This window comes from Trichoplusia ni, chromosome 18 (genome assembly GCF_003590095.1).
Source record: "Trichoplusia ni isolate ovarian cell line Hi5 chromosome 18, tn1, whole genome shotgun sequence".
Taxonomy (NCBI): domain Eukaryota; kingdom Metazoa; phylum Arthropoda; class Insecta; order Lepidoptera; family Noctuidae; genus Trichoplusia; species Trichoplusia ni.
The window spans coordinates 7,531,086-7,557,521 of NC_039495.1; the positions used below are offsets into that span (position 1 = coordinate 7,531,086).

The 26,436-nt window shown below is 35.3% G+C and overlaps 2 protein-coding genes across 4 annotated transcripts in view; one reads left to right on the top strand and one right to left on the bottom strand.

Moving 5' to 3' along the window:
- Positions 1–26,436, bottom strand: part of LOC113502889 — a 163,050-nt gene that overhangs the window by 122,197 nt on the left and 14,417 nt on the right. The gene's annotated exons all lie outside the window — the stretch shown is intronic.
- The window catches only part of LOC113502891 (trichohyalin-like), a 42,808-nt gene continuing 20,261 nt past the window's right edge, over positions 3,890–26,436 (top strand). Inside the window, exon 1 of one of the 2 annotated variants that reach the window (XM_026884638.1) lies at positions 3,890–4,588. In XM_026884638.1, the coding sequence (XP_026740439.1) occupies positions 4,528–4,588 (61 nt within the window). In that variant the 5' untranslated portion in view covers positions 3,890–4,527. The remainder of the gene's footprint in view (positions 4,589–26,436) is intronic. The other variant, XM_026884639.1, reaches the window with a different exon arrangement.

Here is a 26,436-nt window from a genome sequence, read left to right on the forward strand (position 1 = left end):
TAAAGAAAATTATAATGCAAAAGGAAAGAAATTATAATGCATTTAAAATCTTTGTACCACACCACAAGCTCGCAATGTTTTTAGATGATAGTCTGTGGCCAGAAGGTGTGTCTTTTAGGCGCTTTGTTTACTTTAATAAAACTAAGAAGGCCGAAAACAATGTTGTGAATAGTGATGTGATACAAAACAATTAATAATGGGTATAACAAACAAATACAACTGCAACAACTACTTTATTTAAATTTGTCAGTTTTAACTGTAAGTCGATAAAAAGATCAATTGATTGTGTCAGAAATTGTGTCAGTCGGCGGATATCATAGCCTTACAAGAGACCTGGCTACTTCCCTATGACATACCGATACTGGGCACTGTTGACCAGGAGTTCGCATACACGGGCACGTCAGCAGTGGATATTTCAAACGGTGTTTTGAAAGGAAGACCTTACGGTGGCGTGGCAATACTGTGGCGTAAAAGTGTGTTCAAAGAGGTGACTGTTATCGAGTGCAATAATCCGCGTATCAGTGCAATAAAAGTGTCTATGAAAGACCGCGCATTTCTTGTGTTTAGTGTTTACATGCCGACAAATGGAATAGACAATTTGGAGGAGTTTACGACATGTTTTGGCGAGGTATGTGCGATAGTTGATCATTACGCTATAGAATCTATTTACGTACTAGGAGATTTTAATGCTCATCCGGGAGAACTGTTCGGTAACGAGCTAATTAATTTATGTATGGACCAACAATGGTCCTGTGTGGATATAGATGTGTTAGGAAGTGTATTAAGTAATTATACATTTTATAAGCGAGGCTCACGGGTGTGTGAGGTGGCTCGATCACTGTGTTACTAGTCATTCTGCCAAACAAACTATTAAGAATGTATTTATTAATTATGACACGTTTTGGTCTGATCATTTGCCCCTAGTCATTGGAGTGTGAATTAAGTGCAATTATATGTAAAAATAGTAATTATAATAAAAATATAAAAAATAAAGCTGTTTGGGGCTATAGAACTAAAGAACAAATAAAAAGCTATACCAAATTGTGCAATAGTAAACTGAAATTAATAGATTTTCCTGTTGAATTAAGAGAATGTAGTTATGATATTTGTAATTGTAAGGAACATAGAAATTGTCTAGATAAACTATATAAGGATATAATAATAGCATTAACAGACTCAGCCATTAACACTTGTGAAACTAAATCTCACTCGCGTAAGAAAAAACATGTAATAGGATGGAATAAGCATGTATGTGAAGCTCACAGGGAAGCTAGGAGTAAATTTTTATACTGGGTTTCTCAGGATAGGCCACAATCCGGTACTATATATGAAGAAATGTGTGAAAGTCGCAAATTATTTAAAAATAGATTAAAGTGGTGTCACAATAACAAAGAACAGATAAAAATGGAAATTATTTCGGAATGTCGTGCTTCTAAAAACTTTAGTGATTTTTGGAAAGCAACCAACAGTTTAAATCATAAGACTGGCCTTCCAGTGAGCGTGGGAAGTGCGAGTGATAGCAGAGATATAGCTGAACTGTTTAGAGAACATTTTACCACTAAGTCTCCACTGGGTTCTTCGTCTGCAGATCCTGGGTCCACCATGACCGGTGAATTGTATAGGGTGTCTGCTAAACAAGTTCGACAAATTGTGAGTAGCATGTCTAGGGGCAAGTCACCGGGTCATGATGGACTCAGTATCGAGCATCTAAAATACGCTGGTGTTCATTTACCGCGTGTGCTGGCAATGTTCTTTACCTTATGTCTGAATCACTCGTACTTGCCTATAGACCTTATGAAAACCATCGTAGTACCAATAGTTAAAAATAAACTGGAGATTTGTCTGATAAGAACAATTACCGACCGATTTTCCTTGGCTACAATTGTGGCCAAGGTGTTGGACAGTGTGCTCGACTCAGAACTTGATAAAAATATTAATATTCATGATGCTCAGTTTGGTTTTCGCGCGGGACTTTCCACTGAAAGCGCAATTCTGAGTCTGAAGCACACTGTCCAATACTACACGGAAAGAAGTACACCTGTGTATGCATGCTTTCTTGACCTCTCCAAGGCATTTGACCTTGTGTCGTATGACTTGTTATGGGAGAAACTCAAGAAAACCCGCGTGCCTACACAGGTACAACGGATTTTTCATTTCTGGTACCAAAACCAGAATAATTATGTAAGGTGGGCAAATGCCTTCTCGGACACGTACAGGTTGGAGTGCGGGGTGAGACAAGGTGGTTTGAGTTCTCCTAGGCTCTTCAACTTGTACGTGAATGAGCTTATAGTTGGGCTCAGCAGCACACGAGTGGGATGCTGGATTGACAACATTTGTATGAACAACTTTAGTTACGCAGACGACATGGTGCTGCTGACCCCAACTGTAAGTGCAATGAGGCAGTTGCTTGCAATATGTGAAACATATAGCATTCAGCATGGATTGATGTACAATGCTAAGAAGAGCGAGTACATGGTTTTCAAGGCCCCCGGTAAATGTACATTGAATGTGCCCGCAATAAAGCTAAATGGCATTGAACTAAAGCGGGTAGAAAAGTTTAAATATCTTGGACATTACGTTACAGAGGACCTTGAGGACCAGGTTGACATAGAACGGGAACGTAGGGCATTGGCGGTTAGAAGTAATATGCTGGCCCGCAGGTTTGTGCGTTGTAGTAAACAAGTTAAAGTCACTCTATTTAAAGCCTACTGTCAGACTTTCTACACGTGCAGCCTGTGGTTCAGATATACGCAGAGGACGCTCAATGCCTTACGTGTCCAATATAACAACGGGTTTAGGATGTTGTTGGGGTTGCCCCGTTTTTGCAGTGCCTCCGGTATGTTTGCGGAAGCCAGGGTAGACGGCTTCCACGCGGTAATACGCAAGCGGCTCGTATCACTACTGAGCAGGGTCAGGAGCAGCACCAACAGCATCCTGCAGGTTATTGCGGAAAAGCAGGACTCAGACATCCTGAAAGCATTTATACGCGCACAAATTTTACTATAAATCTTATTATTTTGTAATTATGTATGGACATTGTTCTGAAATAAAGATTATTATTATTATTATTATTATAAAACCGTCACAGCTACGATTCTCATGAATGGTTTCGAAGCGTTGAACCGCAACGCGACCGGTTCCCATTGTATCCGATATCTGAGTCCGATTGAAACCTTTTCTATGTGATAATAACCTTTTTGCAAAGTAAATAATAACACAGCAAGATCTTAACATTTAAAAGATACAGATTAAATTCGTTCTCATAAACAATCACTATGCGAGTCGTAGAAATGACTTAAATCTAAAACAATACTAACTATACTAAGTTTCAAATACTGATTATATTGCCATAAATTGTGTATCGATAAATATTTATATTTATCACAACCATAACGTCACTATTCGTTTCTTCACATTCGAAATTCAAAATTTCATAAATGTGCAAACTTTTTGCATTACTTCCATTAAAAATGACGTTAAGGGTGAGTTCCGAAAATAAAAATTACATTAAATAGAAGTCGGTTAAAAATAAAAATAAATAAAAACATGCGAATTTAAAACAAAGATTATTTTTCTAGCTTATAAGTAGGTTGATGACAAAAATAGCGTGGGATTAATTACAACGATTATTATCAAGTCTCGGTTAATGTGATAATTGCCATTTTAGATTCTAACATGTCTATCCAAAATTCTTTAGGTAAGTAGGTACTTTCACTAACTGTTTTCTTAACTTTGATAAACTTAATATCATTAAGTAGGTATTTACGACCTTGATATTTATCAATTACTTCAATATTCATTCTAGCTATCAGAAATGCTACTCAGAAAAAAAAGTAGTTTTTTTTTATTTTTAATGATATTAATATTTATTAAATATGTACATATTCATCGGATGCATCTCCGAACCGAATACCGCGACCTCAATTCTCAACACGCGTCTTCCTTTCACGAAACATATTCGTTTTACTTACAATAACTAATGTAAAGTCAATGTCTATGACCGACATCAACACTTGTATGTTAACTGTTGTTTTCTTGCTACAACTATCAGTTAGATTCTGTACTAATGATAACGTAATGTTAATGGCATCTTGTAAAAACAAGCAACTATGTGTACGTAGGCTAGGTTTGCAGGTAATATATCATACTCTTTACTTAGCCACCAGCCTAAGCCGCTCACAATTCTTATCAAACCACCGAGCATTAAAAATGACCTTCACTCCTTCAGCGCACACAAAAAAAATCGCGCACATTTTCTAATTTAGTCGCGTGCATTCAAATCTCACCTTAACAACGTTCCATTGCATACGAAATTCGAACATTAACATCATTTAAAAGTAAATTGTTTTTGTTTTTTCTTGTGAAACGGAATTTCAGCGATCTGAAACGACCGAAACGTCAGCATTGTCAGTTTTGATATTTAGATCAAAATTCCCAGTTACTAATTAAAATCTTAGCGAGACAGTGACAATAAACATACCGGTGTGAACCGTTCCTCCTCGGCGTTGAGCAAATCGCCAACAGAAGATGCTTTCGCTTGATTCGCCAAATGCCTTCGGCTATTCAAGACATAGGACAACTCATCCAGGTACCTCAGCGTCAGATTAGCCATTGTAACACAGAACACTTGCACTAGAAACTGATCATTTACCACTCGCGGCAACAATAGTCGGTAACTAACAATGTAATGGGAGACAGGCTTATTCACGTAAACAATTCGGTGATGGTCGCGCAGTGATGCGGCGTGCACCCTGCGCCATAGCCGAGTCGCAACTGAGCGCGCCGCGACGGCTGCGCTCTCAGTGGCCACAGAGTAAACACCCGTAGAAAGTTAATCGGCTAACCTTATTAATTTTAGGTAAATACTACTAATATCTAGATTAGAGAATTGTTGAGTCACTTCATTACTTCAACTTACATCACTGTCGCAGACTTTGCTTGTTGAACCGACCGACAATCTTGCTCCATTTTTTATCAGTCTCCTAAACAAGAGTATACCAATTAAGGGAGATACGAAGTAGCAATTAAATGTTACGGTCGGACCATGTAGAGCTGCCACGGTCATTAAATAGAGCAGACAAGATGTTACTTTGCCTAATTAAACAACGGACCACTGATATCCAGTTTACGATCCCATGGGTATGGAAAAAAACTTTCCTTAATACTTATATCTCCTTTCAATTTGACTATAATGACCTCTACTGCTAAGATAATTTATTATGAATTTAATTACAATGAACTTCCTAGTACAGATTTTTTTTAATTTGATTAGAGTGAATTGAATGCTAAGATCGAGATTAATTTAAATTTGAGATACATAAATTAATTAAGAATGATAATAACTACCGAAGCTTATTATAAGATGAATTAGTGATGTTGGCGTACCGTTGCGAAAATTGAAAAACGTTTTTAAAGCTGCTCTCCTTTTTTATTATAATTCGTTTTTCGGGACATTTCTGGCTATGTATATTGCCTTGACAATAATTTTAGAGTGTGTTTACGACAAAAATAATAATAAATTATTACGTAACAAAGAAACCAAAGAGTATAACTATGAATGAGAGAGGAAGAATGAAAAAGAGATGGATGAACTGTATGAAACAAGTGAGAATGGAAATGACGAATAATAAAATGCCAATTAGACCCATATTCAGAACAAATGATCGTACTCATCACATTTGTCCTAGATTCGAATCGAAACCTCGACATTCGGTATAGCAGTCAGAGCCATAACCACCAGACCAACAGAAATGTGGATAAAAAAGCGGAATATATTTAACCTTCTTGGTCTGCAATAATGTTGCTTACAGATCAACTTCTCTTTTCCAAACATTCAGCGAAATATCAAAAAGAAAAACATCTTTAAAAACATTCAATGAATTACAATATAGTAGTCTCTATATCACTAATCTTTGTCTACATTTCATTTGCGATCCATTTCTTACCAGCATTCCGTCACTGACACGACTCCAACTCTTCCTGTGTTATGTAAAGAAGATTACTAAGTACCAACAGATATTAAAGTTAACAGTTGCTTACGTAAGCGGGATGGCGCTATACATGCCGTAGAGCGCTGTCTCCCTTCCACATTTGTGATGATGGTATGGCTCTGTGAATTAAGATATGGTGGTAGAACCTCTGATATAATATCTGTTTTGATATAACATTATTTCAATCCCAATAAGGTTTGTTTGTAGGAGGAAATGAAAATCCAAGAAGGTGCCAAATTTTGTGGTTTAAGATGTAAATATCTGTAATACCTCAAGCAAAACAAATGGTTCGCATTCATTAATCAAAGGACTGGACGGTCGAAGATTTGTCGAAATGTTTATTTTACACACAATGTATATGTCATAAAAGATATGTCTTAAGCTAGTACGCTACTAAAATTATTTTTTAACAAGTAATTATTTAAATCACTTTTCATTTCAATAATCCTTTTATACCGTCAACCAACTTTTCTCTACTCTTTCTTCTCTCTCTCTCTTCCTTTATCCAGCTATTCCTTCTTACACAAAAATGTGCATCACAACTCCATTTATCTTAAAAAAACAACTTTTAAAACTAGTTTTCGTACACAAGGCGAGCTTAGAAACGTTAGAACAAATACACACTGAATTAAATGTAGAGTTCACAATAGTTATTGCACATGGCAACAAGTTTCATTGCTATTGTTCATGAGCACCTGAAGAACCAGTTTCCGAGCTCAGCTGACACTTTGAGGTAGAACAGGTGAATTTTATGTGTTTTACGTAAAGAATACAAAAATAACAGGAAAGTAATTAAATTAAATGTTGTTTGAATGTCAACATTCTTGGTATAAATTATTGTAAATATCTTGTGCAATAGAACGTAGGATAAAAGTGATCGAGGTAACCTATAAAGAAGTAAATCTCGCCGCCGCGTCAGCTCACGATTGAGGACTCCGGTTGGGACCGAAAATAGTCGGGAAACCCTAATGAATACCGTTGCATCACTTAATAGTAATAGATATTTAAAATAACAAAAGATATCAGTTTTTTCAACGGCTCCTGCAGTAAAGAATTTAATCCTTGTGTCGCCGGGGGTTTCACAAACATGCATATTGCACTCAGAATTGCACCTAGACTCAGAACAAATTCGTTGATCACACAAATCCTACGCGGGGATTTAACCCGCGATACTACACGCATAGTGGGTTTGGCGTGGTGACCTCAACCACCGACCTCACCTATCCGTGCAGTCTTTTTTTAGCAACAATGAAGAAATCATTATATCTAAAACAATGTACTAAAATAAGTAATTGGCACTTCTTCGCTGATAACTTGCCTTTCAATAGCAATAAACAAAATAATATCGTAATAACACTGGTGTGATGGCTTAAGAAACAATTAAGAGCCAATACCAAGGATTTCCTCTCACACATTATTACATTAATATTACCAAACCTATTATTAAAAATTCCGTAAAAATAAAACTCGTCCGAAATCATTTCTTAATGTATTGTCAATTTTGAAATATGACCTCTAATGAGAAAAAACTGTTGCATTACAGAATTCTGCTTTTTGCTCAACTTTTTTCGACATCTCGTGATCGGTAGCAGCTGTTCTTTTCGAAAGATCTTTTTGAAACGTTTTAGATATAAAAAGTGCAGGTAGCATTATGCCGATAGCACCGTAAATACGGCCGTTAACAATATCTTATGATAGAAACTTCGTGTCATAGAAGACTCTCGCATTGTGGAGTTTATTCCTTATGTCGCGAATCATTTCACAAACATTCAAGTCACATGCACAAAGACACCCAGACTCAGAAGAAGCATTCGTGGATCACACAAATGATGGTTCTACGCAAAGATCGAAAACGTGATACCATTCCATTCGGCTATCTGTCTAATAACTTTACCACCACATTTGTTGCCGTTGTGGAAGGGGGACGCCGATATATGCATGTAAAGCACTATCTCGCTCATACAACTTAAACTTGTACTAGTTATATTAGTCTTACTTTGAGACGTGGTACAGCATAAACATGCTCCTTCATCATATGAAAAGTTATACTCTCTGGGACAGTTCAAGCTTTTCAGAACTTGCAAATAATGAGTTCGTAACGACCCGGCCACCTAGTTTACAGCTAAAGTGTTACGTACTGCGATGACAGCGGCGATTGTGATGCCAGTAAGTAGTTTCATAACTTAGGCCACTAGAATCACGGGAAATGGATTAAAATTAATCATTATAAAGATGAACTATCTTTACATAATGTTTGAATATCCGTATTGGTTGTTACGTTACCCACAATCGATCTTTAATGGTATTCGAAAGACTAATGGTGTTTGGAATAACTAGGTTCTAATAAACAAGAAGTTATGTTAAGTGTTAAATAATCTTCTGCCTAGATTCACTCAAGCGGTTAGGGTTGGTTGTTAATAGCACCGATTGGACTGAATGGAAGAAATATTATTGCGGAACGACTATTAATATGCATGTTTACTATGAGATCGCATAGGGTAACTTTAGCTATAGTGCGAACGGGACAGTGCTATATAATGTAGAGCATCATCTTGCTCTACACTGACAACAATCGGATATTTCTGGTTTTTCTGGATAATACAGATATTACTCTTGTGACTGTTATGATGCCTAAAATTAGAAAAATATACAAAATAAAAACGAAACTGTTAATTATGTACTAATTATAAATAAGTAGCTTATAATTGACGTCACGTTTGTCCACCCTTTACTCTTGCATCCGGGATACACGGACCATTATCGCAGCTGTCTTCACTTAAAATAGAACTTAAAATCATTTACTATAATTAAATGCATTAGGCATGTAAAGATGCAAGGGTACGATATTATTAGAAGTTTCCATAAACTATAGAGCATAAAACAAGAGTGAGATCTCATGGTTAGGGCTGTGATTAGTTGTAAACCAAACAAAGTTTTTTTCACGGTCAAGCTAATGAGACTTCAACCCACGCCGAGGGTACGGTATGGGGATATTTCACACTCTCGGCGACTACAAAGACCCCGGGGCCCTACATTTTTGCTTTAGTCAGAGTCACGGGATCGCTCACCTATGCTCTGCGCGACTTTGGCAAAACCAATCAATCCAACGACTTTAAAAGGACTTTGAAGCTGGACTGTTGTGTCCTGAATTAACTGCCCTGCGCAGAATGACTCCGCACCTGTAATAGTAATTATAGGCCAGCTGGACTCACTAGTCCAGCTGGCCTAGGTAGTTTGTATGGGTTCCCGTGGTCCCTAGTATAAAGGAAGGGTGAAGTACTCCTTTTGTTTTAAGACGGTAAGATTCGGGTATAACTCTTAACCGCTTTTCCCTTTTCGCACTAAATATAATTCGCTATTTTCGTGGCCCACAAAGAACCTTCTACTTAATTTGAGTTATCACTGTTTCTTGATCGTAATCTCAAAATAATTGTTGTGCATTATAATTGTTTCATATACCACTTATTAATTAGTATACCGCTATTTACAAATGTTTGTGGCAAGAGTCTAGTTTTGTCTGTGGATGTCTGTTTATGTGGTGTGTTCTTGTTGTGTAATTATTTCGCTTTGATTTCCGCGTTAACCTTAAGTTATGTGTTAAGAGAGAAGTTTTTGCTGTTATTAAGATAGGCCAACTGCTTATTACATGTACGTGTTGTTGCTTATTAACATTTTTGTTTTTTTCATGTTGTGGTTCTGTGGAAACATCGTTGATTAAAATTTCTACGATATGGAAAATTAACTTCTTGGATTTTTTATGATTTTGTATGTATCCGTGGCGTGATATTCAATCCGATTTTCTTCAAGTCTCTTATTAGTTGCCTGCCTTGACATTCAATCACTTTATTATAATGAGTAAAAAGCCTTACCTACTTATAATTCTACTGTAGGAATGTCACTAATCTCCTAAACACATTTTTATGCGTTTATATTCCGCTCTTTATGGTTTATATCGAATTAGCTCCCTTAATCAACCCGGCGGAACGAAGTTCGCTAAATCAGCTTCTGTTTTTACAATTTTGTTCTTTCTCAGCCTTGTCTTTATATTTATTTTCTTACTTGCTTCTATCGAAACTGTAATTGCGAGTTATATCTGTACATTTCAAAATCCATTAGTTTTATGCGCTGCAATATTTGTTATTACTTGCTACAGATGTTTTGCAGACGGTGATGTAAAATGCACATCAACTTGCGAAATAGAGTTCAATTATTATTCTCCAGCTAGTAAGTTTTATTTGGAGACTCTCTTTCTGGGGTTTGCTACCAACCCCTTTACCAGAATATCACATCTATACTAATATAAAAAGCTGAAGAGTTTGTTTGTTTCAACACGCTAATCTCAGGAACTACTGGTACAAATTGAAAAATTCATCGAAGTCTTTTTATAACTATCACCTTTTTACCATAGTAAGCTTTACCATAATTTCAGGATGTTTTTAGTTGTAGAAAGTCTATTTTTTATACCTGTGATATATCTAAACACTTCAAAGTCCTAAAATTTATACGTTTTATTTTTATTTGTAAATTGAAATTTAGTGGTTTTCTCTATCCAACATTCAGTAGCTATTACACACTGCCAGATGTAAAAGCTAGTGCAACCCAACCGTAACCATATAAAACTCATCATCTAATCCCAAATTGTCAACAACAATCAAAACAAGACGAGCGATTTTGTAACAGCAACAATTTCACCAAATTAATCTTTCATAATCATACACGCAAGATATTAATACACCATTGTTATTCCGGCCGCCATCTTGGCTGCGTTTCCGCTCGCTTTCACTGCGCGAGCGCAGACTAATTAAACGTGAACGTGACGTCTATGTTGCAGATATGTTGATGTTATGTCATAGTTGATGCACTAAGTTTATTGTTTATGATTCGATTAGGCTGAACGTACGAATTGAAGGGGTGAAGGGATCTGTTATAGTTGATGTACTCTGTTTATGTCATAGGCGCGTTATTTCATTGTTGAATTACTTTTAATTACAAGTATTGCTAAGCAATAAAAGTTCCGAACAACTAATATGAAAAAATAAACATTTACTTTACTTTCTTCTTCTGCTTAACTAACTAAATTGAATAGGTTGTGAAAAAGAACAGAGATTCCGATATGTATTCTTCAAATAGAGTACTTATATCGAAAAGATTACTATTATTTCATCGATGTAAAGAAATTCAGAACTTCCAACTTCTTCACCCATCCTCGTTCAATTTTCAAGTATCCGATTAAAAGTGAAACAGATTAGGTCATTGCACATACGATTGCGCACTGAATCAATAAATAACGCTACGACTACGATGGAACACATCCAGAGATCCTAATACCAGCTGATCAATGTCCGTTTCTATTTATGTTTTACTATATATCTTCCACTGTTCATCTTAACCTTCTAATAAAACCAGATCAATATAAATTATCCAGTTTTACAACTGAAAGCATTTAGATTTTTATGTCTTGCTAATAATTCTGCGTTTATATTCCCTTGAACAAAACAAATAACATTATAATATTATCCCACGCCTGAAAATTGTTTGATAGGTTTTTGTATCCTGTGTATTCCTGAAGGCCTATCACCACCTCTTAAGGTCATATTATTGTTAGCTGTGGAAACGAGACGCCGCTATATCTCGTGTATAGCGCTGTCACTCTTCCACAATGGTGATGTTACTTTAAGATGTTGCATTAGGTCCCGTGAGCCAATTTACTCTCAGCAAATACCATTCCATGTCATCTATCATCTGTCTTCCCAGACTGTCTCTTTTAAACGCCATCTACGTATTTCATATTCAACTCTCGCTATAGTATTTGTTTAAAATCAATGTTTTTATTATGTATGTTTTTTGGCAGTTTGGAAATGTTATTGATGATCCTATTTTCGCGATTCCAAAAAGACTTAAAGAAAAGTACCAGCAAGAAAGCGGTATTACATAAATTAGTCTTTGAATTTATAGTCACAACATTTATTTGAGTGTGAACAAAATAATTACTTAAATGACACGAACATAATGAATGGAAGTCTTGTGGCGCCTTTTGGGAGTGCCCAGCAGTGGACCTCGATAGTCATAATTTTATGATTGAAACATTATCTATAAACTAGCTTTTCTAGCGAACGTTGTTTTTCCACACAAATGAGTTTTAGAAATAAAAAAGAGAGTTTGAGAGTCAATAGATATTGTCCGATTCTCAGACCTACCCAATGTGCGCACAAAATTTCATGAGAATCGGTCGAGCCGTTTCGGAGGAGTTCCATTTCAAACACCGCGATACGAGAATTTTATATGAATATTAGATATTTTAACTTCACAGTCGAAGTTTCGTAAAGCAACTTTTGCAGACAAATTTAAGGCAGGTTATGAGTTCTTTTTGACGTCACTGCCCCCCTCACTTACGTCAGACAGTCCCAATAAAAGCTACGTCATTGACTGACGTCAACCGTTTGATGGATTAGCTCGGTCTCCCCGGGATTCGGGGTATCGTAATAGATTACTACACTGGATGAGTTTAAACTATAGCCAGATTTATTAAACGGGTTATATTTAAACAGACGCCAGGCGGGTTTAAAATACCACTACTCCAGAGTACTTACTCTGGACGGATAGTAGTGACCCTTTGTCAAGAAAGAAATAATCAATTCCAAAAAAAAACAATTCTTTACTTGTCGAAAAAGCGAACTATTCCTGTACGTTGCAAATTATAGAATCTTGTTTAGGGCAGAAGTATGTAACCAAATAAGGGAGAACTAAATGTAGTATAGACATTCTTTGAATCAGAAAGAAGAAATATGCTCATAACATTCACCCCAAATCACTCCGAACAGAGCAAAATGAAAAAGGTTTAGGATGCTTTTCGTGCGCGCCGGATATAATAACACGAAAGCAAAAAATGATACTCTATTTTTGTAAGCCTTTCGACATAAACGCACGTACATCTTTTAATATCGAAATATATTAATTTAGTAATAACTGTCCACTATACAACCGACCTGCTTTTTATAATAAAATCTATTTCACGGTACAGTTCCCACAAAAAGGCGGTATTGGGAGCGTTTATTGTCGAAAAACTGGATTAGCTTTTGTGTGGTCCGATGTTCAATTCAATTGGGACTTGGTATACTTGTTTGTCACAAATAATGTGCTATTGAACTTGATCTACCTAAATCAAACCGCCTACCAACAAATTTTCAAATAAGAATGCTCTTGATGTCAGAGAGAGATGGAGTTATATGCGGTGTAGCGTGCTTTCTCGCTTCCACACTGGCAGGAGTCTTACTCCAGAATTTTGGTAGTCCCCCGTGATTTTACGACAAAATACAAACAGTGTGTTTGTTCAGTAAACTTTGTTACTACTTCGATACAAAAAGTGTTTACTTGGATGGGATCGAAAACCTATTTGGAGGACACCGAAATAGCTATTAAATTATCTTGATACAAAAAAAAGTAATTTGATAGCCTTGATCTCTGAAGTCCGATACAAAAAGCGTATTATTTTTAGTGGTTTACATTCGGGAGGAAATTCTATACTAATATTATAAAGTCAAAGTTGTGACGTTGTAAGTTTTTTTTTGTAGAGGTTATCTTAGGATCTACAGAAATACAAAGCCGCGTCATTTGTGAGTGGCTTTACGTATCTATATCATTCTGAAAAATACTGCGCAGAAAAATTATACGGCTAGTCAATCATAAAACTATATAATCGGCAATCGGCAATATTGCCCATCCTACCTCTTCAACCCTATTCGTTGGGCAACACGATAACCCTTAGTTGAGACTAGTTGTCAGACTTTCTAGCATTTAACTACCCGTAATGACCGTCAACGATGTTTATACCTATAACAGCCGACCCACAATTTAACCTGCTTTCCGAAACACAGAGGAACTCGTTATGACATAGATGGTCACCGATTATCAATATCAAGCGTAAGCTACGCGATCTTAACTTGCGATCGATCACTTTGTGCAATTATAGCTTAGCCACAAGCTCCTAGTGTTACACAAACAAATTCTAAATATATGTAGTAACACAATTATAATGAAAATATCCATCACCGATCATTCTGTATAACAAATACATTGTGAAGTACAGAGTTTGAGCAACACATATATCGGTCATTTACGAAATATTCCATAGAATACATTTTGTACAAACCGCATTATTTTGTAATTAAATTATTTGTTATTTGATCGTTAATTGTTGTTATGAAAGGTCATAAAGTACAATGATGCAACTCGATTCGCTGCGTTTCATATTTCAAATCAAGTTTATTACGATACTTATATATTACATTACGCACTACTTGCGTCTTTCAATCTTCGGAGTGCAATAAAACTGAAGTGCAAGATCTATTTGTAACCTGTTATTTTTAAATGCTTGATGACATTATTTTGTGTTCAGTGCAACAAGCTAAAATACTCTTTCATAAATTTACCACTACGGACACGGCTAGGATACTATTTGCCGAAAAGCCACAGTTTCATATAATATTATTATATGATTTGCATATACAATACTAGCTGACCCAGCAAATGTTGTTTTGCCGAATATTTTTATCTAGTTGTATGTATTTTTTTATATTTTTTTTTTGTGTGAGTAATCCTTATCACTTAGGGGTATGAAAAATAGATGTTAGTCGATTCTCAGACCTACTAAATACGCATATAAAATTTGGTAAAAATCGGTTAAGTCGTTTCGGAGGAGTACGGTAACTAACATCGTGACACGGGAATTTTATATCTAAACTAATATATAAAGCTGAAGAGTTTGTTTGTTTGTTTGAACGCGCTAATCTCAGGAACTACTGGTCCAAATTGAAAAAATCTTTTTGTGTTGAATAGACCATTCATCGAGGAAAGCCTTAGGCTATAAACCATCACACTGCGACTAATAGGAGCGAAGATACAATGGAAAATGTGAAAAAAAACAGGGCAGGTATAAATCATAACTTATATCTTCTACCCACGGGGACGAAGTCGCGGGCAACAGCTAGTATTAGATATAGTAATACCAGCCCATATATGTCCCTCTGGTAGGCAAAGGCTTCTTTCCGTATATGGAAGGTTTTCAGATTTCAGATTCCAATATTTGGAATCCTCCTTTACCGTTCGTCAGAAATAGATATAACTTTGAAAAAGTCACATTTTTACTTTGCTTGCGTAAGGATCGAACCTGAACCTCGTGCATACAATACTAATCCATACATGAAACCACAAGGCTCCAGGATATTAGACAATTTAGATATATTCGGTAGATTTTCGGTGCAGTTTCTGAGCGATAGATGCGCATATTCTGTTTTTACGAGTAAGTATGTAAGCAATAATTTCTGGTTGAACGTACGAAACCCGTATGTGAGGGCAGTCAGGTAACTTGACAACTGCTCCAATGCCCACATCCGTTGCTTTGTTGTCTTTATACGTCGATTACGCTACATTTATATCCAAACACCAATTAAAAACCACCTCTGACGTTATAAGAATAAAGTTTAAAATCGCTTGTAGTTTCGTTTGCGGTTTCAGCCTGAGGGGGCTTCAATAAAAGGTTTGGCGGAAGTATCGAGTGACGCGATGAGTCGGACATTTTGTCCTATTGTGATTTACTAAAAGATGAATATGTTTGTACAAAATAACGGTTGACTCATCGTCATTAGATCTGATGTTGATATGTGTGCCTTTTTGTAGGTATACGATTTATTTGTTTACTTTGAAATGTAGATTCGTGAGAGAAGTTAAGAATGGCAGTGGTTTGTTAAATTCTATAGTGACTAGCGTTTTCCTCCCTGGCGTTCCTAGTTTCAGTTATCCTATAAAAGCGACATAATATGTATGCTGAAAAGTAACTATTTAAGCCGTTTTTAAAAGCCCATGTGTCTCTATGTTCTGACTTACAAAGACAGAGATAGCATGACAGATTTAAAACACTATCATCACAGTAGTATTTTGATTCACGCTCACATTTATTCTCATAATAAATTTTCATTCGATTGCTTGTGTACAGGCAAGGATAAAGCTGTAAAAAAGATTAACTCTATTGGTTGCTATCTAGTTGTTATGGCCATGATTTTACAAACACTCATTTATTCAAATATCGCAATAATCGCCAATCTGTAAAACGGTTTGCTGACGAAAATCGGGCACTTATAACTAAATAAAATTAAACTAAATAAATGTCCAAAACTATTATACTCCTTTTTCTTCTGTCATGTAACAATCACCTACATTAGTCCAAACAAAGGCATGTAAACTCACATGTATTCAAATTTTATCTAAAGTTTCTGTGTCAGCAAACCCGGTCACCATATTGGTTCGGAAGTGACTGTAAGTAGTAACTAGTATTTACATTTGTGATGTAAACGGTTGAAAAATGCAATTCATTGTTAGTTCTTAAAGATTTTTGACGTTTGGGACTATGCGCAGAGATGTTAAATTAATATAGGATCTTATATTATTCGGAAAAACACAATTAAACTGAAAACACAATACGATCAAGGAGAGCTAATGTTTGTCTATGGTAAGGCAGGACTGAATCGAATATACAAAAAATACTATTCTTAAAAATTACAACAACCTGTCTGTTGTGTCTAAACCACTAAACTGATTTTACTGAAATTTGGTACAGAGATAGAGTTGACCTTGAGAAAGAACATAGGATTGTTTTTATCCCGGACTTTTGAAGAGTTCTGTTGGAAACGCAAATAACTGACCTCGACGCGGTCGAAGCTGCGGCGAAAATTAGTTTTTTATAAAATCTTTGCACCATCATTTCTTATTGAGTAAGCACATCATTACCAAGATTATGCTTGTAACGTATTATGCACTGCACATTACATAATTGAAAAGCCCGATAACTTACAGATATGCAATCTATAACTTCCTAGATTGTGTTTACTGAGATTCGCCGACAAACCCGACATATCATTATCGCCGTTATGTTGGCAGCGCTGTTTTTAATGTTACGTCATCATGAAAGTTCCGGACCACAAGATTGTTTGAATTATAGTTTTAATTTGTTTGTCAGTGCCATCGGAATGTAACGAAATTCTCCATAATCCTAATTTTGCGGATATACTTATGTTGTCGACTCTAAATTAATTATTTTTTTATGTTTTGTTATTCATTTAAGGTTTCGATCAAGTCTACCATAGCCCTGCACGTAATTATTAATATAGATAAGAATAAATAAATAAACTTAGAACGTATTATAACCGCTATACTTATTAGGACCGTCAATTCAGTCACCCTTCAGTACCTTCCATACTTTCAAATCAAATGTAGATAAAAATCTGAGACTGTAATTAAGCATAGTGTCGTTTTACAATATCTACAACCTAGAACTCTATTTTTTTTCGACATTTATGCGTCCTAGAACAAAATCAAAAGTTTATTATTTCAAGTAGGCCGTTTTGCAAGCACATTTAAGACGTTACAGTAGTGACTCTAGTTGACCACCTTCACTAATTTTGTCAAAAAACTTGGTTCAACTATAACCATAAAAGTTTTTTAAACCTACACTCTAAGTTAACTATCATACCCCACAAGTTTTACCACAACAATTACCAACAAACAATCTTAAACCAACATCCAAACAGTTTCGTGCTAATTTATCGTGATCTATCAATTTTTTAATTACCCGGCAATCTCGCAGGCTCGAATCATCTCAATATCCATGAAGGTTGAACATCATCAGACTGGTAAGCAATTACCAAGTAGTGTTATTGGCTATTAAGAAGTAGTGGCCTAGACTTGAATGTCGGAAGCTTGATGTACATTATAAGATGTTTTTTTCAATAAATGTTCAGTTTAGATCGTTGGCTCTCATTGTTTCATATGCCTGTTTCTTTTTTTATAATGACTCCTGCAGTAAGGAATTTACTCCTTTTTTCGCAGTGGGTTTAATAATCATTCAAGTCACATGCACAATGACACCCAGATTCGGAAGAAGCATTTGTCGATCACGCGGGAATCGAACCCGCGACACGTCGTGGTGACCTTAATCACTCGGCTATCTGTGCAGTCCTTTCATGAGCTATAAAACGAAAACTTTAAATCTACTTTTAGTTTGTCGCAAGTCTTGTTAACATTAGCAGAAGTGTCATGTAATATTATTTTCTTGTTATTTTAAAGTTTAATAAGCATGTCATTAACTGTTACTGTAGATACTGTAGATATAAACTAGCTTTTTTCTGGTGTTTTTTCTTTGTGCTTTTTTGAAAATCCATCTTTTTCATAACTTGACTATTTAACTTACTCCTCTTGAACCAAACTGGGCTTGTCTATTTTTATAAGGTAAATACCAATCAATTCATTACTAAATATTGGGTAAAACAAAAGAAACACGAATTACTTTCGAGTCATAAGGATCACACACAAAACACTTTCCTCCTCAAGTCTTCATAGACTAGTTTTTTGAATCATAAACTTTCTATTTTTGTAATGGAGACCAGAGAGTATATTACAATAGTTCACTCTTCGCCGCCCACACAATATTACAATGTCATTAGGTATGTAGGTTAACGTCATAGTTTAACCATTAAATACTTGCAACACTAACACTTGCTACGGATTTATTTATAAACTGCAATTTGTAGTTTTTTGTATAATGTTCATGCTTCTTTGATCAGAATGTTCATAAATACAGAATCATATGGAACCTAGCTGATTTCTGAATATAGACCGTCAATCCAAACGCACGCAAAAATTCATTCGAATCGGTTCAGCCGTTTAGGAGAAGTTCAGTGAGATTTACATATACACCGTGACTTTTGGTCGTCTTACAAAAGCAGCTCAGTTCATGTATACAATGACTAAAACACGTTCATGATAAAAAAATGGTATTTATGAGCTTTGAATAAATTTGAAATGCAATTTTTATTCAATATTTTGATGCAATTCGTAGTTTATCAGAAAAGATTTTTAAGAGTATATTTCATATTTCTCTTGTTTAATTTTTCTTCGTACTTATTATCTTAGTTGATCATAAAAAAATAAGGCACCATTTTAACGATCCAAATACGACTCAAAAATAGGTGGTTGAATCCAGAGAGTTTGAATTTAATCGAAATTTTTACTCCATATAAATAATCTACACATTTCAACTTTATAAAAAATGCGTAACTAATACAAACAAAGGAGAGTGACGTCACAATAGAAAATGAGTTTTTAATATAGATCGAAGCATGAAATATAATTAAGTACTTATTTATAAGAAACCATAAAACTGTGACCTTGGCTTAGCGGAAACCGTACAAGTATAGAATTGATTGGTTGCACTGCATTGCGGGTTCTATCAAATGGGACTTTTTGTGTTTTTACGAATAAAAATGTTTTGAATAGTTCACTTTATATTGGGCGTTTTGGTACCTAGATTTGAGTGATAGTAGATAGATAGTGGATCTGATGATAGTTAGAATGTTATACAACTGAAAAGTCATGTAAATAAACGATTAATTGTAAATCGGACAAGTTCAGTACATATATGCTAAAGAAAAACAATCGGTTAGGTGACCGTTATTTATTATGGTTATTGTTTGTTTCAGACCAAGCACAAGTACAAATTTTAAATTATGTTACTTACTTATAGCTATTAGTAGAATTAGAAATTATTTTTACTAAGGACATATATGAGCGCCCAATGTCTCCATCTACTTACCAGTCTTCCTGGCAGGCTGAACATCAAAGTCCGTCTTAAATTGCGTATAAACATTCAAAATGGTTTTTAATGCGTGTCATATTTGCGTAATATTTACGCGTCATTATTGTTGGTAACATAACAAATGTAGGTTCAAGCAATGGTGAAAACGTGTTCGTAAGTGATGACCGGATTAAACTAATGTCTTTTACGATTAGGGTCTGCATTAGGCGACACCGTTCGATTCCCGTGTGGGGCCAAATAAATACAAATAGTATCATTGCATCGTCGCGCAATATATATATACTACCTGTTGCCCGCAACTTCGTCCGCGTGGTCGGAAGATATTTAAAGTTATGATTTATATCTGCCATGCTTTTTCTACATTTTCCATTGTATCTTCGCTCCTTTTAGTCGCAGCGTGATGGTATATAGCCTAAAACCTTCCTCGATGAATCGTCTATCTAACATAATAAGAATTTTTCAATTTGAACCAGTACTTCCTGAGATTAGCGCGTTCAAACAAATAAACTCTTCAAAACAAACAAACTCTTCAACTTTAAATATTAAAAAATTTCAGCCCAAGAAGTAATTTAGATTCATCTTGCAAGATTTGATTACAGACCAACAGATAGACAAACAACGGGGCAGATAATCCTAAATAAAACCGTGTTAAAGACAGCACGTGTCTGTCAAAATGTCTATACCAACCACTACAGCCACGAAAAAGTTCATTAACTTACCATAATGAAGTCTTCATTCAAAAAGATATATTAAAACAGCGTGTCATTTATCTAGTAGTATATAAAGGCATTATAAATGAGGTGTCCTATTAGTATTCGAGACACGGAGGCTCTACAAATTGGACTACTGGGGGAGGTAGAAGCCATAGTACGGGAATAAGCGGTTTTCTTTTTTTTAGGTTGAATCATTCTTGTTTTTAATTCCTAAGACTTTTATTTTATGGTTACTTTGAGAAATGTATGATTAAAAATGTAATACTAAAAGGAGGTAGGTGAGATATGACCTGTTTATAAAATTTTGCCTAAAATGTAAGGCAGAGTTGATAACCTTTCGTTTACCTAAATAAAAGAAATAAGAGCGTTTATTGATTGCTTGAATTTTAAGTTCGAATTTCGTAACTGGTGCTTATAGACGTTACGGTAAAAATATTATATCAAACAGAGAATATCTTATCCTTAGAGTCTTGTATTCCTATCTCAAAAGGGTAAAAATCCTTCATCCTTTACATTAAGAAGTACGAAATCTAAAATCGCTCCGCTCATCACTCACGTCTCATACGCCGACACACGGTGACTTACACGTGCATTCTCGCGTCCCGGACGCACGTGCGCCATAGCAGACAACTAGTTCACCGGTAAACAGACGTGTGCGCGTTTGTATGAGAGGATGTATGAGTGGATGAGTGACAGGATAAGACACATGCGGACCGATATCCTGAGCTATTGGAGTTTTTGAACTTGTTGTTTGTGTTTACTTCCTGTGATAAGTTATAGCGATGATTGATAGAATTATAAACTTTGTGTAGACTATTTATTATCTAAGTAATTATGCAGTGGACTCTTGTTCAGAATAAACTTCATGAGCAAGTGTTTTGACCCTAAATATAAAAATTAATTTCGTTAGCAGCTCCTTCCAAGTAAATTCTAGTTATCGCAGTAAAAAATCCCTGTTCGTTCCTCACACTGATTGTCAGCTAAATCGGTCGAGTGTTTTATTAGCAAAAGCATAACGTACAGACAAACAAAACATAATATCAATGCCCAGCTAATTATTCAACAAAATAACGAACATTTAACACTAAAAGCATAGGTGGCGTGTCAATTATCAGGGAAACAATTTGTCGACTTGACACGTACTTTGTAATTATCAGCGGGCACTGGCGCGGACGGCGCGACGCCAATGGCGCGGGCGCGGCGGCGTGCTGTATCGAGCCCGCGATATAGCACTCAATCCGTGACGCCGTGACTAGTTCACACGACTGGCTTTTACTTTTACATCATTGTTGCAGCTTGCAGCGTTGCCAGACTAATCCGCCATTTTGATTTTAATTGTCAAATAAAAGTAATGTTCTTCTTTTCACTTTTTTACGTCATTGGTATGAAGTACGTGAAAAAAGGAGTTTTTTTTTGTAAAGCTGTATTTTTTTTTAAATAAAATTTATACCAATCAATACAGTTGAATCAAAAAAGTGTTAATAATCAGTAATAACGACGAAACAGGAAAAATCCTAAAGAATTGTATTTTTTCTTCCTTAAAAACACACGTAACTCGTTTACTCGTGATACCACATTACAAGTTTTTGCATTTCAGTATTTTGCGTAGTAACAACTTTTTATCTTGTATCTTGCTTAACGTGGGAAAGTTATCAATTAGGTACTACGTACAACCCAAAGAAGGTCTTATAACTTTATTTTTTTATGAAAACTTATATTAATTTATGAATGGCGCGAAAAAAGAGCAACGAAATGTCAAGAGTATCAAAAACGAAATCACATTTTTTTTAATAGTATCAAAATGGAATCGAATTTAAATTTTATTCGTGACTGTAACAAAAGATACATACTGGCCACACCGTATTCAAATTTAGAACACTATGGCGTATGTTACGTGCATTATGTAAACATGGCGGCACACTTTTTGTCACGCTTCGGAAATGTGTAGTACAGCCGCACGTAAATTATAACTATTACGAAATCATCCTTATTCCATTGCAATAAAGTCTTATTCAATATCAGAGTATCGGTGATTGTGTGGTTACCTGTACACGGCACTCGCTAGCGAAATGATAAGATAATTTTATAAACGCGAATTCAGACACCGTTCTGATGTTTTAGATCGATCTAAGCGTGGTTTCGATAAACTGCGGGCTGCTGATTTGATTAGAAAGGTAATCTTAAGATGACAATGTATCAATCAATCAAATATTATCATTCATAATGCAATGCTGGACAAAGCGTATATTAAGGAAAAATACAAGGAATTTTAATGTACATCCTTTACACCTCAAATGGAATTGCCAGACATGAAAAATACTTGTCCATATTTAAAGTGCGTGAATTTTGCCTTGGAGAAAATTCTCCTTCATGATAGATAGTATGGGAATTATAATTTGTAGTTCCTATAATGATAAAATTCACTTTATAATACGAAATTGTTAGTCTGACTGCCTTATAACACAATGAAACTGAACACAATAAGCAAATGCTCAACATAGAGTACAAAATGGGCCTATCATTGTAATTGGCCACGATTCCAATTGGACCAACTTTCTAAATGTATTTTCACTTTCTGCTAATTCATCGACATATCGTGGGATAAGCAAATCATGGGTACGTTAAAATGAAGTTAGAATAAAACTTTTATAATATCTTAAGAGTAAAACAACATTGAAAAAAATGTACTGCGGTTTTGACGGCAAAATATAGAGATTCATATTAGTTCATTTTCTCAATCTCTTTAATGCGTGTAGGGCACAAAAGTATTTGTCGTTCATTAATCTGTGGCCCGTGGGTTTGCCAGCTACAAATCCATCAAAATCCCGGGGGAACATAAAATCGGGATAAAAACACCTATCCAGCTATAAACTATCTTTGTACCAAGTTCGTCTTAATCCGTTCAGTAGTTTGTGCGTGAAACAGGAACAAACATCCAAACATCCATAAATACAAACTGTCGCATTTATAATATTAGTAGGACGCACAAAAAATTTATAATTACCTTGTACTTAGCAGTATCTACTATATACCAAATTGTAAAGTCGAACCATAAGTATATATATAGTCATTTAATACTGTAACTATTACATATATAAATAGTGTAAATTACTGCAATATTTTGCACATTACGGTAATGGATACGTAACGTCGTCTAATGAGGTGCGAATACTTTTCTCTTTATATGGTGTGGCTGTACTGTTAACATTCAGTCGCTAAAACCGCTAACTTCTTTAAACTGTTATGATTATTATTGTGTATGTATTTAAACGTTGTTTACAATTTAAATGATGTTTTTTTTTATTGAGCAAACAATTTTAAAGTGACATAATTTGAAGGGGTTTAAATGTCGGTTTTTTTATATTAAAATGACGTACTATAAAAGACTATTTAATTAAAGGCTGCGCGGACTACATAGAGCTGTTATTAAAGGCCGAAATTGCCCAAATTGTAAATTGGATTCACGATTTTTTATTTAGTATCATTTAGTTCAACTATATTTTGATTAAATTGGTTTGTAAATGTTAGCACAGGATTTAAATAAGCGACCCCGCCGTCACAACTCCGGTTGGACCCAAAAATACTAATCACTAATCGTGATTCCTCAAATAATTATAATTTACAAAACCGCTTCACGGAATTTTGTCTTACCCGCAACTCGATAATGATAATACCTACACTCCTAGCAACCTCTTTAAATGGGATTAAAACGGTTAGCCATGGTAAAAGACCACTAAATACTGATGCGGCCAAATTACACCATTTGTTTTTGTCTGACACACTGAGGCAAAAAAGAAGTGTCATTTACCATAGCAGTGTGGTACAGAGAACGGCCATAATCATTTTATCATTACCTCATTAGAAACTTGTGTGATACTCCGTACGTAACTAAATTAGCTTTTTGCTAACAAAACATTACCATCGTAATATATGTTTTAGTATAGTATGCAACAAAAGTCTGTAACTCATTTAGTTTTCATGAACAAGTGTACCTCAAACAATGAATTTACTGATAGCCTAATGTGATCGTCGGATTGTCAAATCGCGTACGAGAAAATATTTCAAGGGCGTTTGAACCAAAGTCGAAAGTTTCATTTCAAGTACGCCATTTTCCAAGCTCTTTTAAAACGTTACAGTTACTTCTCTTGACACACGGTTCCTTAGTTCTTTACTTATGGAGAAGTACGGACAAGAAACTACCATAAAGCTTATTAAAGTTTCTTGTCTTTAAAGAAACATCGACTAAACGAAATCGTTATTTATAACATAACTGAAGAATCTGTAGATGCCGGTCACTTGTCTACTAGGAGCGGAATAAAACAACGGACGTCTCGATAGCACAGCATATATTCGCAGACTATTGCGGCGGTGGTAAAAATCTTAAATCTAACCCAAATAATTTATTCTACCCACTTAGTCTAAATATTACAACATACATCACAATAACAAACATCAATTGACACTCTGTAAATCATTTTCTAAGCAATTGACTCCTGTTGCTAACCGTACCACCGCCTTCTTCAGTAAGACTAGCAGTGGAAAAGAGACGTCGCTCTACACTGTTTATAGTGCCGTCCCGTTTGCACAATAGCAACAGTTGTGCTAAGAACTACTGGTAGAAGACCTGAGTACCGCTACCATTGCTTTAACATAAATTAGTAATGATTTTTATGTTTATCGATGCATATTTTATTCAGAGCAAAAGTTTACATGCATTTTATTATACGCGTTAGACCATATTTGCATATGATTATAACTGATTCTGCTCTATGCTCTGCATGCATATTAATTTGCGAGAACAGTATTTTTTTTTTAATTTGCCTCTTGAATAATTTGAATTCTGCGTTGATTTATTAATTTATTCGCTTGAAAATAAGACTTTTATTTTACTTTTTTCTGTCTATTGATGTACATTTTAATTTGAATCTTTAATGTTAAACATGAATAATTCAGTTTTATTTTGAGCAAAGCCAATCTAACCCAAGCAAGAGGGGTAAAAAAAAAATTTAATCGAGTCCCTATAACGGGTAGCATGAAAAAATCATGTCGAACATAATATTTTTTTTCATGGTATTTCTATTCTGATCCCAAATGAAAAATACGAACACTAAACTCCTACCACATTAAACCATATAGGTCACTATTATGAGCATTACAACAATCAAAACCCGCATACCTATACACGATACAAGGATCTACCATTCATAACATTTCACCAAGTACCAGGTACCATGCAGGTCCAATCATGGCAGGATTGTCAATGTCCAAAGACTGTCATAATATCACTGTCACTTTTGACATGTAACGTTTCCCGCCTTTCTACGCGTATTGTCTTCCATTTATGTATATCGATATGATGATGTCTAGACTAGCTTTGTTTTTATTTGAATTTGTTTTAAAGTTTCAAAGGTGTTCGAAAAGACCGCCATTTTGCAAGTTATGTAATGTTTGCGTGAGTACATTCAATTTTGAAATGCGATTAAAATGTTGTTGCTTTCTTAAAATTTGATCTTCTATTTTCTAAACATGGAGTGGTAGGTAATTTGTTTTTATTATGTGAAATTTGTAACTTTATAATGATTTTAGTTGTCATTTGTCACATGTCGATTTCTAAGCTAAGTATACCGATTGTATTCATCGAAATGTATTATAGGGTTGTCCCACTAATTCATTTTTGTGTTTCAGTTTGCAAAGCTACTCAAGTCTTAGTACATTTATTCGTACTATACTATTGTATTCGTAACATACACGTTAAATGTGAACGATCTAAAGATTGCTGTGTCTTAGCTCACCCAATAATTCAGACTTTCACCTTCACGACGTCGCCACGCGTAAATAGTCGCATCATTAGATAATGCATATTGTTCACACATTCACTCGCTACAATTCCGATGAGAGAGTTTGTTTTTAGTAATACATAATAATCTTGAAGTCGTGCGGTTTTGAACCGATTGGCACTGGCGTTAATAGGTAAGTTCATCGGTGGAATCAGGGTAAAAATGTTTCGTTCATTGTTATTGGTCTGGGTGTCTTTGTGGACGTGATTTCAATCTTTGTGTTACCCACGCTTCACAAGGACTAAATTCCT